This window comes from Coturnix japonica, chromosome 2 (genome assembly GCF_001577835.2).
Source record: "Coturnix japonica isolate 7356 chromosome 2, Coturnix japonica 2.1, whole genome shotgun sequence".
Lineage (NCBI taxonomy): Eukaryota > Metazoa > Chordata > Aves > Galliformes > Phasianidae > Coturnix > Coturnix japonica.
In genome coordinates, this window is record NC_029517.1 from 20,600,043 (window position 1) to 20,618,197 (window position 18,155).

General features: G+C 36.8%; 1 protein-coding gene across 5 annotated transcripts in view; it reads left to right on the forward strand.

Annotated features, from left to right (window-relative positions):
- Window positions 1–18,155, forward strand: part of ANKIB1 (ankyrin repeat and IBR domain containing 1) — a 77,064-nt gene that overhangs the window by 52,702 nt on the left and 6,207 nt on the right. For all 5 annotated transcript variants that reach the window (XM_015853346.2, XM_015853344.2, XM_015853348.2 and 2 more), the window contains exons 7-17: window positions 1,113–1,201; window positions 2,737–2,881; window positions 4,226–4,392; window positions 5,568–5,656; window positions 6,702–6,832; window positions 12,486–12,620; window positions 13,165–13,251; window positions 13,418–13,484; window positions 13,874–14,019; window positions 15,210–15,388; window positions 15,847–15,898. In XM_015853346.2, coding sequence (XP_015708832.1) covers window positions 1,113–1,201; window positions 2,737–2,881; window positions 4,226–4,392; window positions 5,568–5,656; window positions 6,702–6,832; window positions 12,486–12,620; window positions 13,165–13,251; window positions 13,418–13,484; window positions 13,874–14,019; window positions 15,210–15,388; window positions 15,847–15,898 — 1,287 coding nt within the window. The remainder of the gene's footprint in view (window positions 1–1,112; window positions 1,202–2,736; window positions 2,882–4,225; window positions 4,393–5,567; window positions 5,657–6,701; window positions 6,833–12,485; window positions 12,621–13,164; window positions 13,252–13,417; window positions 13,485–13,873; window positions 14,020–15,209; window positions 15,389–15,846; window positions 15,899–18,155) is intronic.

Genomic DNA, 18,155 nt, shown 5'->3' on the forward strand with positions numbered 1-18,155 from the left:
TACATCTTACTAAAACTGTTCCAGTACATGTTCTATACTTCATATCCTGAACTCACCTTCATTAATTTCCTTATATTAAATACATGTTTTAAACATAATTGAAAGACAAACAAATGTAGTAGACAACAGTTTTGATGCACAGTCAACTTCTAAAATACTTAATTTTGTCAAGACAGTAAGCTGACGTGACTGAAACAACAATACACTCCTTCATCAAGTTTTACACTTTGAAGGCAGACTTGTTTGGCTTGGTTTGGTTTTGGCTTTAAGACAAGTGTATTTTAAGATTGACTACAGGCTGATTTGCTTGAAATGCTTCCCTGTGTATGTGTAGAATCTAAAGGATTGAAAGCTGAAGTTAATTTTAATTGAATCTTTGTTCCAGTGGAAAGAAAAGTCTGCTTATAGTCTTTCAAGAACATGAAATCTTCATGTCTAACTGTAAGCAATAAGTAGTATCTCTATTTTTAAAATATTTTCAGAGTAAAGACCTCAATATTCCATATATTATTTTACCACCAGATATTATAGTATCTGGTGGTATAAAATTAAGCACAGGTGTATTCTGTTGGAATATTTCTATTTTCATCTATTTATTTTGAGTATAGGCCTCAATGTAATGCTCTCTGTATTAATCTGTTTTTAATACTCAAAACAGTTGCTGCTCTTGCACAACTAAATTGTTCCTTTTTGATTTGGACCCGAATGTTGGAGATGACAGAGGCTACAAAAAGCACTTAGTATTTCCAAACTCCATTAATGGCTGCCTGTGAATCTCATGAAAACTTCAAGGTCCATTTTCCTCAAGAACTGAGATCTCGGCAGTCTGCACAATGAAGCACATACTGAGCTGGAGCACATGACAGAAGGCACCCCAGAATGTGGTGTATGGATAGGGAGGCATAGAAAAAGAGATATGGAATCTTTCTCATTTCTATTTCTAAACTATTTCTGTAACTTAAATGACTTTTTCTTCTTTCTGGCTGCAGTTAGATTTTTCTCCCTATTGAGCACTTTAAAGTTTTGCTGAGGTTTTCCAGCCCAGTGTGTCCTTTGAATAATGTGCAAAGCTTTAGGGTATTTTTTAATCTGAAGTATTTTTTCATCCACAGTGTGACATTTGTATGTGTAATATATCTGTGTTTGAAGACCCAGTTGATATGCCTTGTGGGCATGACTTCTGCAGAGCATGCTGGGAGGCGTAAGTATATGTATTTTTACATAGTTTGAGAAACTCATCTTTCCTGTTTTGGAGAGGGAAAGGTGGAGACATTAAACTGCCTGGGCTTCAGGAAGCTGCTGTTTTGATCCTATTGAATATTTCATTTGTCATTCAAAGTGACCATCAGCTGTTTCAGGCCTTCATGTGAATGAATGGGACTACTCTTGATTTGCTCGCTGTGTGTGGTGGTGGCAGTGGGCTACATATATACTACGTTAAGCATGTGCTTAATTCCATTTCTTAGTTCAGCACACCTACTTGAGGCATCGTAAATCCATCTCCAATCAGAAAAGTTATTAAAATTCTTTCATTGGGAGCTAATAATTGGAGAGTGGCTTTATCTTAACTGCTCAGTTAGTGGAATGCTCTCATTACTGTGTAATTTAAGTCCAAACAGTTGTGCTAGTAAAAAGAAACAACTTAGGAATAGTGGTAGCTGCATGCAGTGCCCTTTTATTCATTTCCTCATTCGAGAGATTGTGCTGCACTGTACCACTACAGGATCTCGTTACACAGACATGTCAGCATAGCTAGTCCTGCTGCAGATTAGCCCAATTTATATGAACCCATTCTCCTATGGTAACTAGGATCATTTTCTCTTCATGATGTTTTAGAAGGCAAGTTTTTTCAGTTTTCAGAGAATTAATAGTCATGCTCCTGTTGTTTTGTATGTAGTTATGCAGTAATTTAGAAGTTACGAAGAGATCCCTGGCTTGACATAGTGCTTCTAATTTGAGTACTGGCCTACACATACCGTGATTTGTGCATGCACTCTGAACTACAGTGCAGTGTCAACCAGGTGTTCATGATGGTATTATAGAGGGTGGTTCATTGTTCTGAGCCAGACATTTCTATTACATGGGGAGTATTCAGATCTGAGTTACCCCATTTTAAGATGAATTTTAAGACACACAGGTCTCTCTGTCATAACTATTTAAGGACTTCAGATGACTAACTTACAAATACCTGTCCTTCAGATGAGTATTCCTGAGTTCTAGCAATTAAACTAAACAGTGCTGTGAGTTATAGTCCAGCTCACAGCAGATATCTGATCTTCTTCTGTCCTGCATTTTGAGGATTTAGGGACTATAAATGTCTCCATTTAGAATTTGTTTCTGAGAGCAGAATTGCTTTGACTAGCACAGATGAAAAATTAATTGCATATCATTCCTAGATTAATTACACTTATACGTTCCATTTCTTATTTAAGTTAGAAGTAATGCTCCGTTTAATTAAACATTGCATTGGAGCCTCTGAGAAATGTCAAGGATGGAAACTACAAACACACAAGGCTATGCGTAGATGATGGTGCTCACTTCTGAACCATGATGGTGTTCTCTATTTTTTAAATTAAGCTATTCATCTGCAGTCCTTTTGAGGTGACAAGGATAATTCCTATTCCTTGTTTAAAAGTGGATTAATTTGAATATATATGAACCTGGCATAAAGTATTAAGTAGCTTTTTTGATTTTTACTGTTTTATTCACAAATACTGACTGACATAATTCTGGCAGATTTTTGAATCTGAAAATTCAAGAGGGTGAAGCTCACAACATCTTTTGCCCAGCATATGATTGTTTCCAGCTTGTGCCTGTAGACATCATTGAAAGTGTGGTTTCCAAGGAGATGGACAAAAGATACCTTCAATTTGACATTAAGGTAAATTGTCGAACTGTTTCTGTACTCTTGAGATGTATTTCTTTTTATTAAAGTACTATACAGCTTCCATCTGAAATGCTGCAGTATATCTGTAACCTTCCCTGTAGGACTTAATAAATTAATATGTACAATGAATTACTGGCTGTCTTGTATGCCATAATATAAATGTTTGGTTACCACTGAGAAAAAAAAGAAAGAATATTGTGGTATTCCTGAAGCGCAGATAAGGTATTTTCACCATGTATTAACTAATGCAGTATTAATAACATTATTTGATCAACCTAATATCTGTATAAGATTATTTGAATCTTTCATCTGCTAGATTTGTTTGTGTTGGAGGTCTAAAATTTTATACAGTTTTTGGATGATTTTATTACCAAGAGGCTATGTCTGTTTATAAGTAGTGCCTATTTCAATCTAAAAATATTAATACAAGTGAATTACTTTTTTTTCCATCCAGTGCTTGATACAATTGCTATGTATGTATATATGTAAAGGGAAACCTTTTGATTCTCTTGTTTGACTATTTATTTGTTTATTTCCATTAAAAATCTTACAGTTCACCTTTTTTCTTTTATACTACATGAAATCATAAGCTAGATAATGTGTTATGTTATGTTATCAGTGGTGGCAGGACAAGAGAAAGCAGAAAGGGGTTTTTTTATGTTTACAGTGTGTAATAAGTCTCTTTAATAAAGTCTTAAACAGTTTGGAAAAATGAAATATCCAGATCCGATTAGACTTTTTCATCTTCATCTTTAAGTGAGTTGTTATCGGCACTGTTTTGAAGGGAAGTATTGAAAGTGCTTTGAAGTTTTACACCTCCATTTTTTAATAACAGTTCTATGAAAGAAGACTTGCTACATTAATTTTTAAAAAGCTTGTAGATAATGTCCTGAGATAGTCTAGTTCTGATTTCAAGTTTATTGCAGATGATTATAGTGTGGATTTTGTTTTAATCAATAAGATTTTAATTGTTTTTAACAAGAGTCAGTTCTGTTAATGAGCTTTGCTAGTGCATATAAAGTGGAAATTTAGAGTAAGCCATATCACAAAGGAGCTGACTCGCACATTATATGCATGTAATCATTTGGATCTTAGCCTAAGTCTGGAGTACTGTTTGAATACTTTTAATAATGTTTGTTTGTTTGTTTGTTTTTAATAGAAATTAAATTATTCCTTTTTAATAACTATTTTTAAAAGCCTATCAAAGTAGCTACAGTTGTCATTATGCTTTTTGGCTCTGTTCCTTCAAAGAAAGATTATGACGACAGATTGTTTTATATCAATGATTAAATATGGTATTCTTTGTTAATTTTATTTTATTTTTTGCTTTTTCTTCAGGCCTTTGTTGAAAATAATCCTGCTATTAAATGGTGTCCTATCCCAGGCTGTGAAAGAGCAGTAAGGCTAACAAGACAAGGATCGAATTCAACAGGATCAGATACGCTTAGCTTCCCTATGCTAAAAGCTCCTGCTGTAGATTGTGGAAAGGGACATCTTTTCTGCTGGTTAGTGCTAGAATAATGTATCTGTGTCTACACAAATACATAATTACCGCTATTTCGGAGATTAATAACAATTAATAACTGTTGAGGGAGGCAATCTGGGGAGGCTGAACTATCAATTGTCACAACCATTTGGTGTTATTTCCTTTCATCCTGTGCTATCACGGAGTCTATCCAAAATACAACTTTGTTTCGTAAAAAGTTGTAGAATCAATAGGCTCATCACTCAAGTAAAATGGCTTCCCAGGACAAAAACTCTCGGTTTGGGACAAGCTGAGGAAAGAACTTTTGAAAGAAGTTGTTCCAACTTCATTTTGTGCATTGGATGTATATATACTTATGTATATGAATCATTAAAAATCCTGCTTCTGGTTCATACTGGAAGCAGCAGGAGTGAAGCCATTCTGAGGCTTGTTTCCTGCAGGCTCCAGTGGGAAAGGAGGAAGGCTCAGCACAACAGGAACTGTCTCTCAGAGATACATATCTGCCTTTTTTATTCTCAGAAGCTTAGAAATATTGCCAAAAAGACTGAATTATACCAGGGAGCTTAGTATCTTAGTGTCGTCTTCTGTAGTGAATTCAAGCTTGTATTGTAGCAGACTGTCTTAGCTTCAGCTAGGATGGAAATGTTTTCTTCAGACTGTCTGGTATGATGCTGTGTTTTGATTCTAGGAAAGTAGCAAACCTGATAACACAGTGATGTTTATAATTGTTGCTACGCAGTGTTGTACAGAGCTGAGGCCACTGTTATGTAGTGACTGCTATCTTTAAAGCTAGTAGTAACCTCAAGAGAAGCTCATCTCTCCACTCTGTCGTGGAAAGCGCTTTCCATTTCATTTGGAAGCTGATGGAAAGAGTAAAAATTCATAAACAATTAAACAAAATGAAGGTCTTGGATCTTGTTCTAGATTGAAGGCATGAGTGTAGTTGAAAATTAATTATTACAACTGAATTTGTTTAATTCTACATAAAATGCATTTCAGGTATAGCAAACTACCTAGTTTTTGTTTTATAAGAAGTTTAATTTTATCACAAACTGTAGTAAGAATATTTAAAAATAGCAGTATTACTTTTTATCTTCCTGACTTAATGTTTCCATATCTTTTAGCGTGAAGCCATTTCAAAGCAACTGTTCAACTTTAAATAAGTATTTATTGTGTATACGTTTTAATTTTCAGGGAGTGTCTTGGTGAAGCACATGAACCTTGTGACTGCCAAACATGGAAGGATTGGCTACAGAAAATATCGGAAATGAAACCAGAAGAACGTAAGTCATACCTATTTTTTATTATTATTTCGTTGTCGTCAGGGAATGTTTAGTTGCATTAATTAAAACCCTACATTAATTGAAAAATGAAGAGGAAGAAAAACAAACCACTGAGTGATGGGCAACTTCATGCTTTAACTGTGTATGTAGTTATGGTAAACATTTGTAGGAATGGTAGACTGTTATCCTGAAACCATTCCTACCTGTTCCCTCATAAATCTGCATGTGGTTCTGAGAGATGAAACTCTTCTCCCTTCCTTTTACAGCCTTCCTTCTTTTCATTTTTTCCCCCCATTTTTTCCTGAAAATAACATATTTGTTCTAAGCAACTTAAAATCTTTGTCCTAGTCTGTACTTCTGTTTAATTGTGTTCATACAGTTGTTTGTATGCTTCAGCACTATTTAAAGGCAACAGGTAATAACAACAGTAAGGTTGACTGTGAATTGCTAGGGAATTATGGAAAGTGCCTTCATGTTAAATAACTTCTAGATAGTCAGTCAACAGTGTCTGGGTTTACATAGGACAGGCAGAAAAAAAGATATATATATAACGTGTATGTGTGTGTATATATATATATATATATATAGCTAACGTGTATGTGTGTGTGTGTATATATATATATATATATATAGCTAACGTGTATGTGTGTGTGTATATATATATATGTTAACTCAAATTTAACTATAACTTAACTTGATTACAACAATTCAGAGCCTTTCCATTATGCCATAGATTATTCTAGAAAATGTTACAGACTCAAAATGCACCACACTGAGTCAAACAACATCAATTTTTAAATATATTTTAATAATCTATGTATTATATATGCTATAGACTACAACATACAGAAGTAATGTGTATATTTTATACATACTTATATATGTATATATATGTCACAAGTATATATAATGAAGAATTAATATTCAGTCAAGAAATCGGAAAACACGTATCTTTCCTAATCTGATTTTCACAAAAGATTAAACAAGTACAATTTCAACATCTCTGTTTTCACATGGTCCACATCCTCCTGTCACATTCATGAAGTTGTGGGAGTTAGTGAGGCATATGAAGATGCTGCCAACTGCCTGTGGTTACTAACTAACTCCAAACCATGCGCCAACTGCAAATCTCCAATTCAGAAGAATGAGGGCTGCAACCACATGCAATGTGCGAAGGTAAGAAAGACTTTTCATACAATTGGTTGTGAAAACATATTTTGGGTTGTGTCATATTTACATTTCAGGAGCACAAAAGTCCAAACATTTTGAAATGTCAGGCCTAAGATCTAATGGAATCTGTGTCAAAGCTTAGGTAATTTGCAAATAATGGGTTATGTATTTATAGATGTTTCATATTAAGCGAAGTTTATTTGGCTGGCAAGTGAACAGTTTAATTATCAAGATTTCCTAAACAGCTGACAGTTCTTGGCAATACAGGATGAAACTTAAGGGAACTGAAATCCTTGATAATTTAATCGTGATTAGTAATGTAGAGGAGAATGAATAGAGGGTTGATGCTGGGGCATGTCCTGTTCAGTATATTTACTGATGACCTGAATGAGAGTATTGAACACCCTCAGTAAGTTTGCAGATGACACCAAGTTGGGAGGAAGTGTTGATCTGTTTGGGGGTAGGAAGGCCCTGTGGAAGGATCTGGACAGGCTGGATAGCTGTGTTCAATAAGTTCAGGTGCCAGGTCCTGCACTTTGGCCACAGTGACCCCGGGCAACACTACCAGGCTTGGGGCAGAGTGGCTGGAAGATTGTGTAGAGGAAACAGACCTGGGGGCATTGGTTGATGCTTGGCTAAACATGAGCCAAGCCCAAGTGTCCAAGAAGGACACTGAGGCCCTGGAGCTTGTTCAGAGAAGGGCAACAAAGCTGGTGAGGGGTCTGGAGCACAAGTCTTATGGGGAACTGCTGAGGGAACTGGGATTGCTCAGTCTGGAGGAGGCTCAGGGGTGACATTATTGCTCTCATCAACTACCTAAAGTGAGGTTGTGGTGCAGTGGTAGTCAGCTTCTTCTGCCATGTAACTGGCAATAGGACTAGAGGGAATTGCCTCAGATTGCACCAGGGAAGATTCAGGGTGGATGTTAGGAAATACTTCTTCCTCAAGGTTGGTTAAGGTGCTGGTACGGGCTGCCCAGGGAGGTGGTGGAGTCACCATCCCTGGAGGTGTTCAAGAAATCTTTAGACATTGTACTGATGGGCATGGTTTAGTAGGAAACATTTATGATAGGTGGTCGATTGGATGGGGTGATCTTAGAGGTCTTTTCCACCTTGGTGCTTCTATGGTTCTATAACATCTTCAGTTACCAGAAGATGGTACTTTTTAAGGAATGATAAGGTTCAATGGATGCTTTGCCTTATTACGTTTTTCTTTTGTGTTATTTCTCTATATAGCAACAAAACATAGAAATTTAAATGGAAAACTGCAAACATTAATTAAACAGTAGGAATAAAAAGACAGGAAAGAGTAATTCCAAAACAAACTTATTATTGACAGCAGCCAAAAAATTAGTCATGACTTTGCACTATGCTACCGAAATAGAATATTTCTTTCTATGACTTCAGTATCATTTGAGAACACACTCAAATTAGTTTAAAATGGCATATTTGGAGTACTTTTCTGTATGTTAAAAATGTCTTATATAACTACAGCCAATTTCTCTTTGAGGAGGATCATTAAAAGTGAGTAAGTTGCATATATTTGACATAACTGGCTACCAGTAAAAACCTAAGAGGTTTAGCAATGATGATTAGCATGTTCTACTGGAAATGTCTCGGTCCAGATCTTATTTTCTTTATTTTCTTTATATTATCATCACATATTCCGTTTGTAATACAAGCTGAAGATTGGGTGGTTGGTTTCTTTGGTGGTGTTTGGGTTTTTTTTTTTTTGGAGTAGTTTGCCAACCAAGAGCAGATTCTCCTCCACTTTCAGTTTATGCCAGTTTTGCTGTTCTTTTCTTCCCTTTTAAAATGATTTCTAAAGGAGTTCATAAATAACATAATGATAAAAAGTGTAATAAGGTGTGTTGTTCGGCACAATTTGAAATTTTACAGGCTGTAAACAGAGTTAAGAGTGTTTGAAATAGTTGTTTGTAGAATAATCGTACTGGTGACAGTGTTGAAACAATTCATATGGGGGATGTAGAATTATAGGATCATTTGGGTTGGAATAGATCCTTACGATCAAGTCCAGCCATCGCATAAAGCTGCCTCATTCACTATCTCCCTGCATGCCACATCTACACCTTTCTTAAATATCTCCAGAGTTATGGATGCCACCACTTCCCTGTACAGCCTGTTCCAACGCCTAACCCCCTTTCCATGAAGAAATTCTTCCTCATGTCCAATCTATACCTCCCCTTGCACAGCTTGAGGCTGTTGTCATGTGCCCAGTTGTCACCTGAGAAGAGGCCAACACCCTCCTCACTGCAGCCACCTTTCTGGTAGTTGTGGAGAGTGATGACATCTCTCCTCAGCCTCCTCTTCTCTAGTTTAAACAGCTCTCAGCTGCCCCTCATATGTAACTCTTGTTTTGCAGTCCCTTCACCAGTTTAATCACAGTTCTCTGAATGGGTTCCAACAAATCAATGTCCTCCTTGTACTTAGTGCCATGGGCCCAAAACTGAACCCAGTACTCCAGGCCCAGTCTCTAGAGCTGAGTAGTGTGGGCCAATCCCTTCCCTGGTCCTGCTAACACCACCACTGATAAAAGCCAGGAGGCCATTGGCTTTCTCAGCCACCTGGGCATGCTGCCCGCTCATGTTCAGCCAATGTAACAAAATGTTCAGGATGTCACAAACCCTCCTCAGTTATTTGACAGCTGTTGCTGTCACTGACCTAATCTCAATAGAATAAAAGTATGGTTTAAGGCATGAGAAGACTTCAATCGTTAACCTCTGTGTGAGTATAGATAACTTAATTTAGTACCATTCTGATATGCCAGCTGACAACCACAGTTCTATTCCTCTTTGATGTTGTTCCTTATAAACAGCTTAAACAGTCCCTAAAACAGTCAGCTTCCTTTTGTGATGGAGAAACCTCTACAAACAGAAGCTGCCTCCCCTCAGCCTTATGGGGAGGGAAAGGAATGGTATCCTCAGGATCGTCACAGGGCTCAGATGCAAGGTACAGAGGACACCTCACTTGTCCCTTCCTAAAGTAAGGATCTGTTCCAAAGCTTCAGCCTTTGCTGCAGTAAGTTCTGCTGAAGCCTTCTATGTAGTGAGTAGAGAGCCTGGTTTCTAAGGCAACAAGGCTCATGCAGTTCCACTGTCTCTCACTCCCCTAATTCTAGTAGTTTTCTAGCCTTCTGGGTACTTTGAACCAGATACAGGAGGGAGTTCACAGATACTAATTTACTGCAGGTTTCATGACGTGGTAGCTGTATTGTGCAGAGACTTAATTTGTACTGCCACCAAGAGAGAGGCTAACATGCCTACTCAGCAGTTATCTGCTCAGCTATTGCCTCTCCTGCTTGGTTCAGGCAGCACATGTCATTTGTAAAACCTAGCCAGTGCAGCCTCATGGATAGCTGATCGTAAAGGCAAGTAATGCAGAGCTCCAGGTTTTGGGTGATGTATCCAAACTCCAAACAGATGGACATGTTTTTGAATACTTAATGAGAGTAAGTTATTAGAGAAGGGTCCTGGAACAGTGGGTGAGCATTGAGTTATTGAGGAGGCTTCTGGTGATGTGTGAGATTAGACGATGCATATGGTAGAGTGATAATGAAGGGAGATAATATGGGAGAGGCTGCACTATTGCAGTAGAACCACATACACATAAATTAATAGGAAATCAAACTTTAGTAGTTGCAACTTTTAGTTATGTTGTGAGCCTTTCTGAATAATAGACAGTGCAGTGATAGACACTGAAGACTTCTGTGTACAGCTGTTCTTCTACTTCATTCTCAGCACTCATCTTACCATTTCGTAAAAGCAAGCACCTTCAAAAACATGTAGGAACAGAGAAGGTGCAGCACAGTAGCAAGAAGAAATACCTTTGTTTGCATTGCTTTTTAGAAGAAAATCAACATCATGGGTGAGACAAAATTAGCAAAAGTATAACGCAGAAATTATAATATGCTTCATTGAATGAAGCCACTACTTAAGAACACATCCGGTATGGACTAGATATTTCTGGAAAGGTTAAACTTACCAAAGAGAGGGAAAATGTGGCTTAATTTATTGAATTCCAGTAATAATATTAACACCTTCTTGGTACATCACATAAATTTTTGCTTCAGTTTTTCAGGATTTTTCTTTGTTCATCAGTAAAACAGACTAAATGAATAGGATTGACCAAGTCGTAGTCTTCTGCCCATCCATCTATAGATTCCAGTTATTTCGAAATAACACAGCTGAGAATTCAGTACTGAGTTGAGAATAATAGTTTGATCTTCTCTGCTGCAGAGAAGCCTGGATAAGACAGGTCTCCTTGAAATGTGTTACCTGTTTTAAAAGCTTTCTACTCAGTAAATGCAGAAGATTTCAATTAACTTGAAATCGTTCCTGAAAGTTTGTGTCCTATTTTTACTTGCTTGCTTTAGTAGTTGCTACTACTATTTTGCATCTTGAATGTCCCATGACCAAAATATTGGTAATCACATTTTTTTTAATTGCTATTAGGAAACAAGAGAAGAAATGTGTATTGCTGAGCTGTTCAGCCTGTTCAGCATTGTTCTTGTGATAGGACAAGAAGAAATAATTTCAAACTAAAAGAGGGGAGATTTAGACTGGAAGGAAGAAGCATTTTATAATAAGGATGGCGAGGCACTCAAGGAGGATGCTCAGAGAGGTGGTGGATGCCCCATCCTCCAACCTTGGAGACATTTAAGGTCTGGCTGGACAGGGCACTGAGCGCCTGATCTAGCTGTAGGTGTCCTTGCTTATCACAGGAGTGTTGGACCAGAGGACCATTAAAACTCCCTTCCAACTCAAATGGTTCATTGATTGTACAATTAGTGAAGACACAGCTTTCACTTAAGCTTTCTGTTTTCTTTAGGCTTATGTTTTTTGTTATTTCTTAGATGAAGTTAGTTGGGCACTTTTAAGGTTTTGCATGCTCTTTCTACATTGCAGCAAATATTAATGAATAGTATTTCTCTCATATTCACTGCACTACAAAAGTACAAAGGTTGCAGCTGAGAACCGATTTCAGAAGCACATCTCTTGAATTACTGGTATTGGTGACTGTGCAAACAGACTGGTATCGTGTGAGAAACTCTTCTTCTCTATCTGGAGAATAATCAGGATTCTGAAAAACTTTTCCAAACTGGAAAAAACAACAAAAGAAAATGCAGATAAGATCTGCATAAGATCTGTAGAAGAATTGCATTTACATAACTGAAGTATTTTGAGTCCTTTGCAGCTAAAGTCACACTCACATGTAAACTATTAGTTTCATTTTATTGACTGAGAAATTAAACTTTCTGATAATTCCACTTTTTGAGTTTTGTTAAAATTCACCCTTTCTCATTAACAGTTTCAGCGTTACTGTTAAAAAAGAAACAAACGAACAAACAAACAAACAAACAAAAACAGATCTAACGAGCTCATCATTTGCTTTATTTCATACACTTCCAGCTTAACTTGTAGCTTCTACATGACCTTGTGATTCGGTGAACAAAAATTCTGACTCCCATGATTTGCTAACCAAGATCTTCTACAATACATGAAATAGGATAAAGGCTCCACAGCGCTTCTGTTTAGACCACAAGTATGACGGTCTCAGAATGGTGCTAGTTTTTCTTAACTGTGTACCTACAATGTATCAGCTTCTTTCTTTTTGTCCTGTTGTTTTTGTTTTCTCTGAAGTGCAAGTATGACTTTTGCTGGATATGCTTAGAAGAATGGAAGAAGCACAGCTCTTCTACAGGAGGATATTACAGATGTACTCGCTATGAGGTTATTCAGCACGTAGAGGAACAGTCCAAAGAGATGACAGTAGAGGTAACAAAAATGTCTGCTTACATAGTAGTACTAAGGCTGCAATTATGTGTTTAGGGTAAGTTCAATCAAAATTCTAACCAACCGAAGTTTTAAATGAGAAAATATAATGTTAAATATAACCAAAAGACAGAAAGGAAACACTGCTTATTTGTGGATAGAAACATAAGATTTAGTTCATTTGTCTTTGCTAACAGCCACTGGTTGACTCTAGACTAGTTAATTTACTTTCCTGTGTCATAGTTTCCTTTTCTGAAATGGGTGTTCTGGTACTTTAGCTTCTGTGCATTTCAGAAGACATGTTTTAATTTTGGCATTTGAAAAGTCTGCTTAAAAATAGTATGCACACAGTACATTGACTCTAGCTAGAGTATTTTCAGGCTTGGGCATTGAGAACTTACATCTGTCTCTCTGTGCATAGCACTTGTCAGCACTGTGTATAATGCTTCACATTTGGTGGGAATATAAACAGTTATGAGATTGTATTCCACAATGATAGTTAAATTAAACCATTAGATTTGTCTTGGTTTGTATTCTTCTTTTCCAGGCTGAAAAGAAGCACAGGAGATTTCAAGAATTGGATAGGTTTATGCACTATTACACAAGGTTTAAGAACCACGAACTTAGTTACCAGGTATGGGACAAACCATATTTACACATTCTTGTTTACATTTCATTCATTTAATATACATACATACATACATACACACACATATACATACACATACACATATACATATACATATACATATACATATATATACATATATACCGTATGGTATTTTGTTTTCTTGTTCTAGTTAGAACAGCGCCTTCTAAAAACAGCCAAAGAAAAGATGGAGCAGCTGAGTAAAGCTCTCAGTGGAAGTAAGTAGAGTTTGTTAGCATTTGCTGTGAACTGTGAATTTGATTTGAAATCAAATGTGTTATGGCTAAACCTTTTAGTTTGAATAGAGCTCACATCAGTCTGTTGTGCAATGATCCCTCCAGAACTAGAATTCATAAGCAGTGGATGACAGCTAAATGTACAGTAAATCTTACATATTCCAAACGCACAGAGAAAACAGCATTAGTAAGAGAGAAGCTAATATTCTGTGCTCACTTCTTACAGTAAGAGGACTGTGTATTCATTGAGAAGCTGCTGCTGTGCTGCAGCATTTCAGCTGATGTGCACGTTTTTGGTGGAAAACTCTTACGCTAAAAGAAATGCTGACATCAGCAGGAGAATATTCTCACAGTGTTTTATCATCTTGCAGCTGAGGGAGGCTGTCCTGATACCACATTCATTGAAGATGCAGTACAGGAGCTTCTAAAAACTCGCCGCATTCTCAAGTGTTCTTATCCATATGGATTCTTTTTGGAGCCTAAAAGCACAAAGAAAGAAATATTTGAACTTATGCAGGTAATGCATGCATATAGCTTGCTTTTTTAGTGTCATGTTTTTGATAGTATTAGTTATCAGTGTTATCTATTTTTGTAATGCAAAACTGATACTTCATATTTGTAACCAAGTCTGAAAATGGAATGGATTTTTAACACTATGACACAGTGGCATTTAGTTCAATTTTAGAGTGAATGAGAAACAACACTTTACTGCAGAACCAAAGAGTAAGGACAGGTGGAAAGGGAAAAAAAAGAAAAGAAAAAGAAAGAAAATTACTGCTGTTAACCAACTTCCTTTTAGCTAAATTGTAATTTTGAGCAAGCTTTGTAGCCCAAATCCAGAAGCAGCCCTCTCCAAAAAGTAGCAAGTAGAAACATTTGCTTCAGTGCAAATACTGCAGAGGAGGTGGGGTGGAGCTTCTATAAATTGTTTTCTACTTGTGTATTTCCTATTTCCTGTCTTGTGTGATGCTTTGTCTGATGAGTGAGTGGAGGCAAAGCTGGAATAGTATGTGGGTAGCAATGACATCAGCTGCAGGGGCTGCTGCCTGCTTTCCTTTCCTTGAAGATCCCCAAAGATGTTCAGTGTGTGTATGTGTGTAGGGAAGCCTTGCTGCAAGCTGGAGGAGAGGAACGTTTAGGTGAATAAAAGCCTAGGCAAGACATTTGGAGACCCCAGATGGTTTGTTACATTTGGAATAACTAGGAAACTGAAAGTCAGAGAGCAGGAGTTTGAGTGTGTTGCTGCACGTATCAATTAGTATTGGAGCCAGGGCACAAATGACTGTGGACAAGCTGAGGCAGGTGATAAAATTTCAGTCCTTACAGAGCAGGCTTCCAGGCATGCACTGACAACTCTGGTCTTGCTTAGTCATTCTCCACCTCAGGGTCTTTAGTCAAGACTGTTGTTTCAAACAAGACAGTGAACACCAAATTAAGAGATGATTCTTGTCTCTGGTAAGTTTAAATAAAAGAAGAAAGAGCAGACAGGCAGAAAAAAAAAACAAACGAACACAGGTCATCTTGCTAAGCAAGCTGTAATTTTTATAGCTTTAATAATTACATGAGAGCTGGTGTTTCAGAGGACTGATGAGGCTCCTATCTGTGTGGTATTTTCAGATGAATGGAAATCATTCCATTCAGTGTTTATGGTGCAGAGCTCTGCCGGATTTCCATTTCATTTTATTCTGTGTTCATTAACCATTGCAGACAGACCTGGAAATGGTCACTGAAGACCTTGCACAGAAAGTAAACAGGCCTTACCTTCGGACTCCTCGCCATAAAATCATCCGTGCAGCTTGTCTTGTGCAGCAGAAGCGGCAGGAATTCTTAGCCTCTGTGGCCCGCGGTGTTGCCCCTGCAGACTCACCAGAAGCACCCAGGCGCAGGTAAACCAAGCAAAATACTGTGCGACTCAAAAGAGTTCATTTGGTAACTGTCAAAGTGAGGTAAAGTGGAGCTGATAGAATTGGTGGCCATAGATCACCAGATAGTTACATGTTCTTTGTCATTTGATCACAGACTCAAATGAACGTATGCTGTTAATCAGACTCTGTTTGTTGATGAAACTGCAGATGAGAAACCTCTGCTGGCTTTTAAAATTGCATCAAAAGCTAAATGCAGTAAATGTCCTTGAGTGCTGGGGCTGTGATAATCAGTGGTGTTTTCTTTCCCTTCTTAGTATTTATATTGCAATTTCATGGTTTTCTAAATGAGTTGCAAGGTAAGGATTAAAGGAGAAGATTTAAGAGTGGTACAGTTGCACTGTTTATATGTTGATAGGTTTTGAAGTTACGTTGTTCATACTTTGTTCCAACCCTAAACTTTATTTCTCTTAACTTTATAGCTTTGCTGGTGGAACGTGGGATTGGGAGTATTTGGGATTTGCTTCCCCTGAGGTAAACTATTTCCTCTTACATATTTAAATTAGTTCTGCATATTCTAGAAACACAGGTATGATTGTGGTCTGCATGAAGAGCTTCCTTATTTTGATACAAAGCATCTCAAGTTGGTTTAAGCTTACCATTTTATTTATTTCACAATAGAAGGAAATATATATATAATACCTAACTGTCTAGTAGCACTAATGCAACTATAGTCATTTAAGATTACATAGTTTTCCAAGTATGTAACCAGTTTTAGAATAAACTGGTTTCTATGTGTTGGAAAGCCTTAAAAGACAAAATAAATAATACATGCATAGATTACTTTTCAATGCAACATTATTTCAGCAGAATTTGGCAAAGTTTAAGAAATGTCCATCCCTTCTTTAACAACTCAACAAAAACTTACAGGCATATACCCAAATATTGTTAACCATTTGAAGCGTTTCTTTTCATTTTTATTTATTAAAGCAGGATGGAAATTGCTTAAATGAGATGATCTTACAGTATTTAACCGAGAATGAAAACAACATTTTTTAAATGAATATTTCACTATCCACATATGGGAAAAGAGTATATAATTTTCAAGACTACACTAAAACGAGAAGCTTCCTATAAAGCTTGCCCTTAGTATCTTAATTTTATTTTATATTTTGAGAACATTAGATTAAAGCATTAAGTTAGGAAGGAAGCTTCATCTCCACATTTCCTTGCTGCTGTTTACTTTTTGATAGTCATTTTAAAGCATCCTGGAAAACTCCATGTACTTTTTTCTATATATTTCCTTTGCTATTGTTGTTGGTGAGCATCATGCTGGTGAGAAAATAGCTTGCTTCTCTACAAAACATCAACTTGCTTCTCCTGTCTAGTTCCTTTACTCCTTTCCTTTGAAATAACTCCATGTTTTAAAATACCAAACTCATTGTGATGGTATTTTATTGTTAGTGGAACTGGTTATGAGAAGAAGCTGGTAAGCACTATATTGATAAGCTGTTTAGCAGCAGGCGCCATTGCAGTCATGCTTAGATGATAGCTTGTAAGTTTTTGATTTGCCTAGATGTGGCACTGCGTTATGCAAGTTGGCTTCTTCGCTACATAGAGATGAAGGATACTTGCAACCACCTATGCTAAATGAATTTAGTAGAATTTATATTGGTCATCTTTGATTATTTTAGTGATTTTTTCAATACAAAACTTCTGATGTAGAGCTGTACTTTCACAAGAAGATCTGTGCATAACATGTTATCACAGAAAATAAAATCTTAGTGGGTTTAGCAAAGAATGCTGATTGTTGAATGTCCTTGTGTGAAACGGTGATGGTTCTACCCAACAAAATAAAAGTGATCACTTCGCGCTACTCCTTATCTGATTCATAGTGATACAGTTATGTATGTTGATATATAACTCATTTATATTGTTTGATATCAGAATTTCATTTTCTGTTCTTTTGGGGCTGCCTTCTATTTAAGGAGACACAGCACTCCTTAGCAACTGGAAGGATAGCTTAGAAAAGAATCACTTCATGCTTGCCCTGTTTTTTATTCTGTCCCATAACAAGTACCTACTGTTATCCACTGCTCAAAACAGATTATTGGCCTAAATGGACCTTTCATGTGATCAGTTACAGTTATTTTTATGTTCTTACAATTTTCATGGAACTTCTTACATAGATAAAAGTCTTCCCACACTGATCATTTCATGACAGTTCTTTTTAGCTTGTATATGTCATTGTGAATAAGATGTTGACCTAGATCACTTAATGGAAATACAACATAACATTACAACACCATCAAAATTAACAAGATCTTTGTGTAGGAGACTTGATACTTGTTGATTTAGAGACTTTAGATGTTGAGATATTCTAGGATGCAGACAAAATGAAAGAAAGCAGCATTAATGGTAATGCTATCTTTAAGAAATCATTTGGTCAAAGGAAACCTTTGGATTGCAGATTTCCCAAGATAGATCTTAGGGAAGAAGGAACAGTGTTCCTTTCTGAAGAGAAAGCTACTACCCGTGTGCCTGATTTTATTCCCCTGTGAAAATAAATGACTGCAATTAATGAAACACTGTATCTACACGGTTAAGTACTGGCCAAAAAAAATCCAGAAATATTGGTTTAAGCAGAAAATTGGCCTCTCAGTATTAGCAGAGGAATTTACATGAATATGGTAATAAAGATAAGTAACCCTTGGGATCTTAGTGTAATATAGTCAGAAATGAATTTCTGCCGTAGATATTAAGTCATTGGTAAATACATACAGCATGAGAA